This window comes from Thermobia domestica, chromosome 14 (genome assembly GCF_964235325.1).
Source record: "Thermobia domestica chromosome 14, izTheDome1.hap1.1, whole genome shotgun sequence".
In the NCBI taxonomy this organism is placed as follows: domain Eukaryota; kingdom Metazoa; phylum Arthropoda; class Insecta; order Zygentoma; family Lepismatidae; genus Thermobia; species Thermobia domestica.
In genome coordinates this window covers 88673479-88688601 of record NC_137467.1, presented here as the reverse complement: position 1 = coordinate 88688601, position 15123 = coordinate 88673479, and the positions used below count along the sequence as shown (strand labels likewise).

General features: G+C 34.5%; 1 protein-coding gene across 1 annotated transcript in view; it reads left to right on the top strand.

The window, feature by feature from the left end:
- Window positions 1–1094, top strand: part of LOC145670649 (BTB/POZ domain-containing protein 2-like) — a 74653-nt gene extending 73559 nt beyond the window's left edge. The window contains exon 5 of the mRNA XM_081739439.1: window positions 6–1094. Within this exon, the coding sequence (XP_081595565.1) occupies window positions 6–905 (900 nt within the window). The 3' untranslated portion in view covers window positions 906–1094. The remainder of the gene's footprint in view (window positions 1–5) is intronic.
- Window positions 1095–15123: the final 14029 nt, after the last annotated feature.

Below are 15123 nucleotides of genomic sequence, written 5' to 3'. Positions count from 1 at the left end.
TCTAGATGTTAAAATACGAATGCAGTGCCGCATTAAGATGCCCAGATGTGACCAGTGTAGATATTTCTGTTTTGGAGTACGTTCTCAGTCAAGAAGCTCTTAAGATCGAGTCGGAATTGGAGTTATGGTTTGCAGTAGTTAAATGGTCACTTAAGGAATGCGAAAGACTACAACTTCCTACAACTATCGAAAGCAGAAGACAAGTGATCCTTCCTCTTCTGAAGAAAATAAGATTTCTTACATTGACACAGGAAGCTTTTATGAAGGGAACGAACGGATTTCATCTCCTAACGACTGATGAATCACTGGCTGCAATTTCAAATATTGTTAAGCCTGGGAGTGTATCAATGCCTGGCACACTTTGCGTCTCTACAAAACCACGAAATATCTTCTCAAAACGTTTTAAGGAACTTTCTTACAATGAAATAGCAGAAGTGTTTCCTGGAAATATGCCTTGCCATCAGTCGAGAGATGACAGTCGTGTAGTCTTTGAGCATTTTGTTGTGAAGGAATCAGGCAGTATCTCAAAACTTACACTTCCAACACAATCAGTGAACGAAGGAGCACTACTCAGGCTATACCCCGATATGGATCTGTCTACCTACGAAGAACATATGGAAATAAAAGTATTTAAAAACAACGAAATTGCCGATCAATTTAGGATTTTGGAATCTTCTAAATTCAACAGCCAAATATCAGTTCCAATTGCTCCGCCAATCACAGTAAACAATGGCGATGAAATATCTGTAGAGATCATTTTGTATAAACCTGGTTGGTATCGTCTTCATAATCCTCGTGACAAAGGTTTCAAGTTATTTCGATTAAATACAAAGAATGGATTTACTTTTGTTCACGACATCTCCGAAACTGGTACACTCACAGATCAGAAGGAAAACACCATGTAAAATATTCATCCGAAGTATTTCCACAAAATGGGCGAATATATGATAAATGTCTGCACATCGAAAATAACCTACAACTTGTCTGAGTACTTCGTATCAAGCTAACGTTTTTCTTACTACAACTACTGGACCTTCATCTTTATTTATTTATAATAAGTATTAATCCAAATAAAATGTAATATTTAACTTTCACTTTTAGTTTGATTACTTCAAATCATGTCATATATTCAGTAATATTTAAATATCAGAGGTATTGTTGGACGTAACAATTTAGAAGATTTAGAGAATACATATAATTTTCAAAACATCGAAATACATAAAATTTAAATAAATGTAGAAAAATTTAAAATGTCAAATAAACGATTCATTACGCTACATACACAAGAGGAAATCGCCAGAACGAATTCCATATTATCTGGGAGTGATCTAAAAGAAAAATTATTGTCCGGGAATAATACATAAATAAATTATTCCTATTAGAATACAAACACCTCATTGAAGTTTCTTTCCAGTTGTTAAAATGCCAAGGACCGATGAGGCGTGGCCACGTTGGATAGAAATAGCTATCCGCTATACTAGAATATCATATATATGCTAATAATAAAGAAATTGAAGTAGTTAGGAGAAATTCAAGTACTGCAAGAAAATACAGGAATTAAAGACGTACACATCAGAATTAGCTGCGGTTGGAAACAATGGAGATAAGCGGGAGAGGCATTGTAAGACCGTATGATATCAATACATCTTAAAGGAAAAGTTTACAAAACAGTAATAAGACCTGCTATATTATACGGAGCGGAATGTTGTACGACCAAGAAGAGAGAGGAGCAGAAGTCGCATGTTGTGGAGAAAAAGATGCTGAGGTGGATTTGTGGAATTAAGTGAAAGAACAAAATTAAGAATTAATGATTTGAAGAACAGTAAAAGTAAGACCAGTAGTAGAAAAGTAGTAGACATGTAAAAATAAGATCTTCGGAATACGTAGCTCATCTAGTGGATGATGTAAAACTGAGTGGAAAAAGAGCAAGAGACCAACCAAAGAAGAAGTAGGGAGATTCTGTGGATAACGACGTAGTACTGTGTGGTACCACAATGAATGTGATGGAAGACAGAGACAGATAGAGGACAGTAACCTCACAAACGACTCCAGCTAACTTTGAAAAATATTTAGAAGAAGAGATTCAGAAATGAAATGAAATCTTTGAGTTTTACGTTCCACACCTATATCGGCTAGGCTAAAGGAGATTGTGATAATGAGAAATGAATGAAATGGTGGAATGAAGAAAGTGGGAGGAAACGGGAAAGCCTTCAGAACCGCGCATACAGTGTTTGTCCACCACAAAGTTCACTTGGCGCGAGCTGGGATCGTACCAAGGACCCCATGTATGAGATAAACGCTTTACTACTGAGCCACCGCGGCTGCAAGAAGAGATTCGATATCACATGTAGCGTAAATTTGTTCTTGTTAAAAGAATATTATGATGCTTGTATTCTATTATATGTACTACTAGCGTCAATTATCCGCTTTGCTAGGTTAAAATAAGAAACAATTAGTAATATCTTCCGTTAGCCAATCACTTTTACTGAAGCGCTCTCTCATAGTCGATGTTTTGTGTCTTGTATTCCTCAACCAGAACACATTGTTGGTATTTCGACTCGAGACATTATCGCATGAAGCTGGTCGTGTGAGAAGCAAGGGGTTCTCTTCTCCTCCCTCTCCCAAGTTGAGGAGCTGAATTTGGATTTAAACGGTATAAGAATTGTCACTGTTCATCTCAGGAACCCCGAAATCTATGGATTAGGCTCTAACTTCGTCCATTTTCAATCATATATATATTGTAAGGATCCAAATATCCTCCCATACACATGATTGAAATTCTGAAAGTAACATGAACGAAATAACTTGTACAATTATCATAAATCACATTTCGTTTTAATAAGGGCATAATTAGCCATTTTTTCCTCTTTGTAACTAGGTATCATAACTAAGCTGAAAGAAAATTATTTGTAACATATTTAGTGCTATATAGCATGGTACTTTGTGATTTAAATGGGTACATGAATTGTTCGTATTGGTCAGACTTGCTATTCACGCATGTTGCTTATCCCTTGTTTTTATGGAACATGTACATATCATTAATTAAAATAAAATCATTTGTGTAATGAGAACAAACATTGATTTTGACTATTACAATATGCACCACCGAATTTACTTATGGGCTGAGCGACCTACAATCCTAGTCTTCATATTTAAAGATTCCAGCAGCTCATTTTCTTTTTCTGTCATTAACATATACCTCAATTAACAATAGTTGCAGCAAATTATATTTGATTGCCAAAAGATGATTAATTATGTTGTTTCGTTACTTAATCAAACACTCTAGACCCGTCTTTAGAAACCCCTTAACTTACTCAGACAAACATAATAATTAACCTTCTCAACTAACAGGCAACTTCACTAACGTATATAAAAGGTGAACATTCCAGTATGGTCGTGCCACGATTGAAACTCCTAAATGTATACAAGATGTAGGTTTTAGATTGAAATTATGATCAACATTGAAGGTGATCCTCACTGAGAAAATAAATTAAAAAAAAGAGAGATAAAAGGACAAATAGGAACCATAATACGCTACCGGAAAATAAAATTGCAACACCCTGTAAAACATGACGGAGATTGATGTGCTTCCAGTATTGGGATCTTTGGTGATAGTGATAGGGAATAATAAATGATTAACTGTTTAACAGTTTCGACCAACCGATGGCAGCGTCAAAGAGGGACATTTGCACTACCTGTGCCGAGTCTGTGTTGTGAATTAGCAGAGGCCGAAGATCAGCAGTGTTACTACTTAAATTAGGTTACGTTACGTTCCGAAAAAATACTATTTCAAATTAGACTTCTGAAATTACTCTAATATCATTAACTCATACTACCAGTTGTATACGTCTTCATACGTATCACTATTACCATGTAGAATTAACAGTATTTCCAATCAAACTTATTTATTCCAAACTCTTTTCATATAATTCATTGCATCAACTTACGACTGTAACTCTAACGTTCTTTTTGACACTTGAGATACTCAATTATTCCACTAAACATTCAACTCACTATATCATCTTGTATCACAACTTCGTAACCATTAAACAACAAACATTCTTCATTTAAAATCAATAATTATTCATTTGTCTTCTTACAAATAAATTCAGTGGCACTCTAAACAAGGCCTTTCTTGCCACTATACATTTTTGATCCCTTTATTGTTCATTTCTTGCCTACAACATTCTCCCCGCTTTTTTCTTTTCTTTTTCTTCTTCATCTTCTCTTTTGGTTTTTGTTCCTCACTTGCTATCAGTCTATCTGCTTGTAACATAAATCTGTCAATCATCCTTCCATCATCTCCTTTATCTTCTTTGTCTTCTTCAGTTTCCTTTTCGTTTCCGTTTTCCTCCATCGACTCGATTCGTTCCCTGTTCAATCCTCTTCTCACCATTTTGTTATACTTGTCATCCCATTTATCTTCTGTGGTCAAATTTTTCTTAGTTTCTTCTTGTTTATTGGAATTAATTTCTTCTAGTACATCTACCTTCCCTAACTTCATAAAACGCTCATCTTTTCCTTCTGATTTCCTTGTCCTCATATCACAGGTCCTCTTAGCACGTACATCTTCTTTTTCAATATTGTTTTCATCTTTTTTTACAGTTGTTATACGGTTTGCGTATATATGCTTGTATTGGTTATGATTATAATTCGTATCACTGTTCCATCGACTTTCACTTCAGTCTTCATCTTTTCGTAGCTGTACTTGATCCGAGTTGTACTCATAGTGTCGTGAGTGTACGTTCATTTTATGTTGCTTGCTATGTCCTTGTCTAGATGTATCCTCATATATTTCCTCTGATCCTCTGCTTACTATCTGAATTTCTCTAATTTCATCGATACTTAATCTCGGTTCTGCCTTGGCCCTATACTAAGAATTCGGCACGAAATCATCCATTAAAGTAAGATTTAGTTCTTTATCTTCTTCATTATTGGCTACCAAACCATCTAACGCTTGTTGGAAATCTTCCGTAATAAAAGTGTGCTTATCTTCCTTCTGCAGAAATTGCTCCTCTGGCATCTGACTAAGACTTCCATTGTTAACGTTCTTCTCTCTTTTAGGACAATATCTGGTGAAATGGTTATATTCATTACAATTCCTACATTGTACTACCATGAGCAAAATAAATGACGCGTCTCTTATTTTGAAATTTTTTGAAAGTATCTCTGTTTTCTTTACATGTTCGAAATTTCAGAAGGTTTCCCCAGCAGGACAGGTTAATAACAAACCCGTTTTTAATATTTGTGTTAGATATTAGCTTCAAAGAAATAAATTAGAAGCAAAAAACATTAAATCGACAGAAATCTCGAGAATTATCAACTCTGCTAAAGTGGGAAATTTTCAAGAACGCGAGGGAATTCTGCAGTTCAACACGAAGCAGCGACATCTATGTCACTTAGAGAAATGTGGATAAAATCTACAAACGAAACTTTTAACGAAATATTTCTAATATGTCTTATTTCGTGCATTATCTGTAAACTCCAAATATATGAATATATGCCAAGTATTAACGTAAAGATAGAGCAAAAAGTGGAAATTGTCTATGGAAAAGGATGAATTGGTAGCGCGACCGTAATGAAAAATCGTCTTTACCGTAGAACAGGGTCAGTTCACGTAAGGAAACAAATAGCTCAGTTAGTTAAAGCAACTAGTCTGTATGCCGAAGGTAGCGGGTTCGAATCCAGATGGAAGTGACGTTGTTATTTTTATTATTACGGTTATTTTATTTATTTTTTATGTGGGAAAGAAATTGTAACATATGTGTAAAATTCATGACGATACCAAAAAAAAAAAAGAAAAAAATGTCGTCGCACTTGCATTAGCATCCCTAATTTTGTTTGCAAAAAGTTTAGTAATTATTTCCCCTGTGCTCACTGCTCACTATCCGTAATGCTCGCTGGCGCGTTGTTTCCCAGTAAATGTTAATCCTAATTTGGAGAATTTTATAAAGTTTCACAATATTTCTCACTAGATAGTCTTCTATCTACTTGTTTGGATATTTTGATAACAGATTTCCCTATTAAATGTTTAATTTTCCCTAGATGTTTAATTACGGAAAAGTTTTACAATGTATTTGTATTAAATTGAAATTGTTTTGAATTTACCACATGAGATAAGTAGCTCGAAGGAGGAAAACTCAAGTTATTGATATTCTACGTAAAAGCTACCTATTGTAGAATGATGATACTTCTTGCCATCAGCACATAATCTTCACGTTAGAGAGTCAGACAGAAAAAAATTCTGGTTTTTCCTCCCTATGACCACCCATCTTAAACCTCTACATTCCATTGTTCATCTCACAAAATTTCGGTGCTCTAAAAACATTCATATAATAATAATAATAATAATAATAATAATAATAATAATAATAATAATAATAATAATAATAATAATAATAATAATCCTGAATATGCCATCCTTACATAATGTAAGGATATCTTAGTTTCTTAGTTTAAATCTTAGATATCTTAGTCTAAAGTGCTTTCTTTAGTAATTATTTGAACAACCATGTAGGATGGGGTACGGCGTTTTATTTTGCCCCTCTCATTTCAGTACCCTTCCAACAGAAAGTAATTTCTCATAAGCAGGGTAGACAAAATGAATAAGAAATATATTTACAGCATCTTCTCCCCTTTCATGATTGGAATATCACGTAGCATTTTTTATTCTACCAAAGATGGCTCTGTGCGGTTAGGGGTAGGTAACTAAAGAAATACCTAATATATAGCGCCCCTTAATTGTAATATTACCGCTTCTTTATTTGTACGAGGGAGCCCCAACAAGGTGATAAAAAGAATAGGAAAAATGTCTATTGAATCCAGTGGCGGATCCAGCACAAACTTCTGGGGGGAGGGGTGAGAGATTCTTTTGATGATGTGAAGCTGTCACAAATTACCACTTAACTAAACTAAACATAATAGTGGGGTGAGCTGGAACCCAGTCAGTTTAAATTGATGTAAAAGTTTAATTTTTGGCTTCATATTAAAGTTTTGGTTTCAAATGAGAATTTCAGCCCCAGTGGTCAAGAATCAAATCTCGTGGGGCTCTTCAGTGTAGGCTAATACGGGCCCCTTATGAGAAAAGGCAAAAATATTAAAATGTTTCTAACTTTCAAATTTTTCGTCTATTTTAAAGAAATTATTGGCTTCATATTAAAGTCTTGTCTTCAAATGACAATTTCAGTCCTTGTGGACAATTATCAAATCTCGGAGGGCTCTTCGGTGTAGGGGTTTCGGCTTCTTTATGGGACAAGATTCACGTAATTGATATTGCAAAATTGTTTTGTATACATTAGTGTAAACTTGCACCATTTGGTTAATTTTACCTCTTATATTTTGCAGATTTCAAATTCCAAGCATAGTTACTTCTCAAAGCTAAAAGGCACTTACTAGTTTCATTAAAAGGAAATGTCTTTTATGAAAAGTTGTCATGGAGTAGACGAACGAACAGGCACCCAAACATTGGTTGAGTCGGACGGTTGAAACTCGTTAAGCTCACTTCAATTATTATTATTATTATTATTATTATTATTATTATTATTTTAATAATAATAATAATAATAATAATAATAATAATAATAATAATAATAATAATAATAATAATAATAATAATAATAATAGAGCATTCATGGGGTCCGTGGCTCGACTCCACTTCGCGCCAAGTGAAATTTGAGGTAGACAAATACCGTGTGCATGGGTATGGGTTTTCTTGGAATTTTCCATTTTCCTCCCACTTTCTTCATTTCATCATTTCATTCATCATCATTCTCTTTTAGCGTAGGTGCATAATCGTGCAACGTTAAACTAGATATTCCATTTAATTTTAATTTCAATAATAATAATAAACAATTAATTCAACTGAAAGAACTGTAATTTATGTTGACGGCAATTATCATAAATATGCAACCATTATAAAAACAATGCTTTAAGTAGAAAGATAATCCTTCCCAAGTGTTAACGAATGCGCACGAGATAAGACATGTCTCGAGAAAGAGACGAGACGCGCTTTGTGACATCCATAAGAAGACGTAACAAATGTTTTGGACACGAGATAGCTTTTAAAATGTCTCGTCTTGTCTGGATGTCTCGAAAACAAAAGTCTAAGTTTTAAAATTATTTTTAAAGATCTATTCTCTCAAAAGTAGCTCTCTGCCTTAAAATTAATAACGGCATTTGTGATTTCTTAAAAAAATAAACAATGTCTAAAGTTAATAGTTAACTTTTCGAAAAGAAGCTTCATTAAGGGTGAACCTGAAAGATGTCCACAAACTTCGGGAGATGATTCGTGACATCAAAAGGAGACAAATAGCCCTCTTGCAGTTTTCGAGTTCAGCTTCGTTGTCGAGATACAGGGTTGCCAACTGGTCGTGTTTGAGAAACTCACTGGAAATAAATTCAACTCCAAGAATAAGCTACTACAGGTCAATTGACTTATACCATGCTGCAAGGTTAAATATTTGTTTATGAAGTGTGTACAAAATTTGCCAGTGTCCTTTCTGAGAACATCGTCGAGAAAAAGTCACCTCCAAGAATAAACTACCCCTCGTAAATTTTTCTAAGAGAAATATCTGATACTGCAATATAGGGTTGTTAATTAAATATTGATTAATGAAAAATAAACAAAATTGTTAAAACCATTTTGGAGAAAATAGCTTTTTTCGATTTTCGGCTGTTGGTAAACCACACTTATTTTAGGCGGTAGGAAAAAATGGGAAAATCTCCTGTAGGAATACTATGTAAACCCTAAGTTTAAAATTTGGTGTAGATACGTTGAACGGTATGGCCTCTAGGCGAGTGCACACAAAAGTGTACCGAACGGACGGACCGGAAGGACGGGTATCGAAAAATCACATTTTCGGTATGTAGACGCCATGAAGTATGTAAATCCGTTGAAATCTGAATTTGATATACTATTTTCACAATCACCATATTTTCTTCTCTCTTTTGTCGCTCGAAAAAGAAAAGCCTGAGTTTACCACAAAAAGCTAGGGTGTTTACCAAAAAATATTCAATTACAGGGCCACCGCACTAAACTTTTTCAATTCAATTTCTTAACTGTGTTAGGCCGCAGTTGTTACTGATGTGTGTATTTGGATAATACGAAAAAAATATCGTATTATTCAAATACATCGAATGTCAGATTATCGAATAAAAAACTTCGATTGAAGAAAATCCACACTACAAAACTAACTCACACTTTGAGCACATTTTCATTAGACATATAATAGAGATATTAATGAAATAATTGTTTATGAAATATAAAAAAATCAAATGAGTCATTTTCGAGAAAGTCGTTCAAAAAGAACACGTCAGAAGTAACCTACCTCTTGTGAATTGTTTCGAACAATGAGTTAAGATATACTTTTGCTTATTAATGAAATATTTATTTGCGAAATTTGAACAAAATCGCCTGTCGTTCGAGAAAATTGTTGGGAAAAACCTTGACCCCCAAAATAATATATCCGTCGTAAATGTTTTTCATAGAAATGACTTATACTAAAATATAGGGTTATTAATGAAATATCTATTTATGAATTATCAATAAAATTGTCCACGTAAGTTTTGAGAAAATCGTGAGGATTCTTTCAGGGCAAGCGAGTTATTCCATATTATTAGGTTTTAAATGAAATATTTATTTCTGAGTACGAACAAAATTGCTTGATTCATTTTAGAGAAAACCGTGGAGGAAAAACACCCCCAAGAGTAAACTACCCCTCGTATGTTTTTTTTTCAGGACAAACGAGTTTTGCCATATTGTTCGGTTATTAACGAAATATGTATTTTTGAAATACAAATAAACTCTTTTGAGTCATTTTTGAGAAAATCGCCCAGACAACACACTCCACCAAGAATAAACTACCCCTTGCATTTTTTTTAGGACAAACGAGTTATTTATGCCATATTGTTAAGTTATTAATGAAATATTTATTTATGAAATATGAACGAAAACACTTGAGTCCATTTTGAGAAAATCACTGAGAAAAAACTCACCAATAAGTATAAACTACCCCTTGTAGATTTTTCTCATTGTCAGATAAATGCCTTATACCACAAAATAGGGTTGCTAATTAAATATTGATTTATAAAAAAAGAAAGAAAACAAGATCGTTAGAGCCAGTTATTAGAAAATATATTTTTTTCTATTTTCATCGTACAGGAAACTATCCTTGTTTTGGGGGTAGGAGGGAAATAAAAAAACTATAGGAAATACTATGAAAATCTTAAACTAAAATTTGGTGCAGATAAGTTGAACGGTTGGCCTCTAGGCGAGTGCACAGAAAAGTGTAGCGAACGGACGGACGAACAGATGGACATGTATCAAAAAATAACTTTTTCGGTATTAGGGGCTATAATACGTGTAAATTCGTTGAAATCTCAAATTTGATTTTTTTTTCGATCACCATACTTTCTTCTCTCATTTGTCACTTCAAAGTAAAAGGAACTCAGAACTACAGATAAGAGAGACCTACTTTTACACATAGACATTTATTGATTTAAAACTGTTTTAGTTTGTCATTTCACTTCCAATTGAAAGGTTTTAACATGACTAACGACATACCAATGACGAGACGGAAGTTTTGAGGAAGTAAATGCATTCAGAAGTCTAGACTACATTACGCCTATCAGCCTGTCTTTACTTCTGCAATTGTTGACACTAGTAATTTCGTCCAAACGCTACATGAAATAATTCTTGGTTGACGTCATTGTGTTACTATTTTAGTATTGTTCTCTTCAGACTTGGTTGAAGTTTTGTTTTAACGGTTATACATTTTTTCTTTCTTATTTCATCGTTACACATAAGAATAACATGTTCGGGTGAGTGGATAAATTCGAACCTACGAACATTGAGTTTTCATTCTTCCAACACTTTACCAATGGACCAAGCTTTGTCTCCACGTTAACGCACGGTTACAGGGTTTATTACGATTTAAATAAAATGGCTGGCTGTTAGAGTTTCCTGCCCAAATATTTCGATAAAAAATTTTCATTGCTTCGTAGATACGTAGAGCAATGTTTAGATACAAATTTTAGGATAGTGCATTTTAGTGTATATAATAATTTCATGCCAGATAAAAGCTAGATAAGTTTTGATAAAATGTTTCATATGTAGTTCTCAATAATAGGCTTGCTGTTCGGGGTGAAGTTTCAAGGTTCAGCATTGACTAGCAGTTTTTGCTATTAATATCCCTTCTAACAATATTGGCAGTGGACAAAAGTTAGCCCGTGTTGAAGCTTTTTGCTCCTAATTTAATTATTTTACTTTATTATTTAACGAATATATTGAAAATTGTCAGCAGGCACGTATACAGTAATTTATTTCGGAAGGGGCCCGACTTCAAATTATATTAGGATAAATTATAATAAAATTTTAAAAGATAATCCCAAAAATTAGGCTAAATTTACAGAAAAGTTGAGATTTCAGAGGGGGTCCGGACCCCCTGTACCCACTCCCTAAATGCATCCTTGTTTGTCATGAGTTTTGATTTTGAAACCCTCAAAAACTTCGGATATATAAAGGGAAAAGAGTTATTTTCGATAAAATATCACTTCAAGAAGACGCGACAGTTTTATTGCACATGGTGGTATCTAACGTTCACAAGGGCAAGAATTTATTTCCTTTTATTCTTTTGCTAATGTGCTCTATCGAAAGGTTAGGTTTGTAAAATATTACTCTTACAAACAAGCGTGATCGGCAGATAGGAATACTGAACAGAACTCCACAGAAATGCATGCTGAACTTACATTTATAGCTACTCTTTTGTGATTTGGCCTCAAGGTCAATCGAGTGGTAATTCAGTTCCGTCTCTGTTCTTGAGCCATGTTCGTATTACTTCGAACAGTTTTGCTAATGGAAAGCATGCCTCGTAATATAACAGACTTCTTTCGCGTAAGAAATCGAAACTCAGTTGGTCAGAGCAACTAGTCTGTAAGTATTAGGTTGTTAGTTAGTTAGGAGCAAGGTACGAGTAAGGGTTTTTATTAATATTGTTTTTATCTTTTTTATGTGAGGAAAAATCAAATTATGACATCGCGATATCAAATGTATTTGGTTAGGTAACTTTGTCTCAGCTAAACTTTAAACATCAGTAACCTTCGAAATTTTTTCACTAACCGATCAGTCACTGAACATTTCAAACGCGTCAAACATGTGGCATAATATGAAGGTTAACCTCTCCTCCGGAGTCCTTAGTTATGCGTCCGTACTTTCAGGTGCGTGCCAAGGGCCGGGGCGACTGCCCGCGGCGCCAGAGAAAGAGGGGCGCCAAAACGAGCCTCAAAAAGTAAATTTAGAACGTGTTTTCTACTGACGTTTTTGGTTTATATTCTTGTAAAGTAGTGGCAATTACATTACCATGGAAGAAGAGAGTTTCATAGTAATAAGGGGGCTGTATCGAAAAATGGAGAGATGGCATGCAGAATAAAGAGTGGCGGGGGTGTTAATATTGTTTGTTTGTTTGCTTGAGTTTAGCGTTCCACGGTTATGCCTTAATGGCCAAAGGAGATGTGGATACTAATTATAGTGGAATCTAAACCACTTTTATCGTTCAACAGTAATCCACCGGGAATTGGATCCGGTACCACAGAAGGCAGGCGTGCTAGCCACAAGACTAAGCGGGGAGTTCGTATTGTTTATAGCGGGCCATATTCTTTGTGAAGTTTTCCTAGGTAATGAATGTCTTTTTGAAAAACGGGTTTAAAATATTAAAAACACTATGATAAAATGTAAAATATAGGCTAGTACTAGGGGGAGGGCGCCAAAAAGTCACTTTGCCCGGGTGAAAATTTGGCCTGGTCCGCCCCTGCGTACTTTCTGTATATATTTGGCCTTGCAGCGTGTGCGGTCCCCACGCCACAGTGTTGCGGGGGCGCTATTTACGCGTATGCTTCGAACGTAATTCAATAACTGCTTAAGAAATTCTACCATCAGCGTGGAAACTGGAATATATATTTTTCTAATAGTCCCATAGAACTTTCATTCAGAACGCCAGATGCAATTAAGTAGAAGGAGGATCTGATGTTTCCTAAGTAAGTTCCTTTCAGAAAGTTTGCTATTTCTTTAACATGATGTAAATAATTATACTCATCGTTATTAGCCCGACACAAAACCATCCTGGACAAATCCCTCTAGAAAACTTTATTCTGCCTGATTTTATAAGCGACTCAACGGTGAAACACTTGTTAACGAAAGCAATGCTGTGTATACACTGCCTTGTTTCTGACAAAATATAAAGTGTTTTGTAATCTTTAGACACTTTTCCTATTCTTTTTGTCACCCTTGGTTATGTAGGGTGGCCTCGAACAAATAAAGAAGAGGTAATATTACAGTCAAGGGGCGCAATAAATATATTAGGTATTTCTTTTGTTACCTAACCATAACGGCCTAGGGTCGTCTTCAGTAGAATAAAAAATGTTACGTGATATTCCATTCACGAAGGAGGAAAGGTTACTTTAAATATATTTCTTATTCATTTTGTCTACTCTGCTTGTCAGAAATTATATACTTTCTGTTGGGACGGTGCTGAAAAGAGAGGGGGGGAAACAAAACTTCGTGCCCCCTCATACATTTTAAATTTTGTTACATGGTTGCTCAAATTATTACTAAAGAAAGCACTTTAAACCAAGATATCTAAAGTTACATTATGTAAGGGTGGCATATTCAGGAATAATAATAATAATAATAATAATAATAATAATAATAATAATAATAATAATAATAATAATAATAATAATATTAAATGTCTTTGGAGAGCCGAAATTATGTGACACGAATCATTACATGTAGAGCTTTAAGATGAGTGGTCATAGGAGAGGAAAAAACAGGGTTTTTCTCTGTCTGACCAACGTAAAGATTATGTGCTGAAGTTAAGAAGCATAATAATTCTACAATAGGTTGCGTTTACGTAGAATATCAGTTACTTCAGTTCTCCTCCTCCGGGCTACTTACCTCATGTGGTAAATTCAAAACAATTTCAATTTAAGACAAATACATGTAAAACGTTTCTGTAATTAAATATATATAGGGGAAATTAAACATTTAATAGTAAAATCTGTTATCAAAGTGTCCAAAAAAGTAGATAGAAGACTATCAAGCGAGAAACATTGTGAAACTTTATAAAATTCTCCAAAGTAGAATTAACATTTACTGGAAAACATTCGTTATGCACCAGTGAGCATGTAGTGAGTAGTGTGCACAGGGGAAATTATTACGAAACTGTTTGCAAACAAAAATTAGAGACACTAATGCAAGTGCGAGAACGGTTTTTTTTTTAGTTTTACACATGAGATTTACGTCATGAGTTTTACACATATGTTACAATTTGATTTTTTCCTACATAAAAAATAAATAAAATAACCACAGTAATACAAATTACAACGGCACTTCCATGGGGTTCGAACCCGCTACCTTCGGCATACAGACTAGTTACTTTAACTAACAGAGCTACTTGTTTTCTTACGTGAACTGAACCTGCTCTACGGTAAAGACGATTTTTCATTACGATTGTGCTAAGAATTCGTCTTCTTCCATAGGTAATTTCCACTATTTGCTCTATCTATACGTTAATACTTAACATAGATTCATATATTTGGAGTTCGCTGATAATGCATGTAATAAGACACATTAGAAATTTTTCGTTAAAAGTTTCGTTTCTAGATCTAATCCACGTCTCTCTCAATGACATAGATGCCGCTGCTTCGTGTTGAACTTCAGAATTCCCTCGCGTTCTTGAAAATTTCCCACTTTAGCAGAGTTGGTAATTCTCGAGATTTCTGTCGATTTAATGTTTTTTGCTTCTAATTTATTTATTTTAAGCTAATATCTAACACAAATATTAAAAACGGGTTTGTTATTAACCTGTCCTGCTGGGGAAACCTTCCGAAATTTCGAACATATAAAGAAAATGGAGATATTCACAAAAAACTTCAGAATAAAGAGACGCGTCATTTATTTTGCTCATGGTAGTACATCTCTCGCTGGACATTGGTACGTTACATGTTGTCTTTCACAAGCTACACACCCATAGTTCTGCCCTATGGACTTTCCGGCAAAATTGGTGTTATATTGTACCGTACGATTTGTTGTTGAGCGCTATGGTTCTAATCTTGAATCCGGAAGCTGAT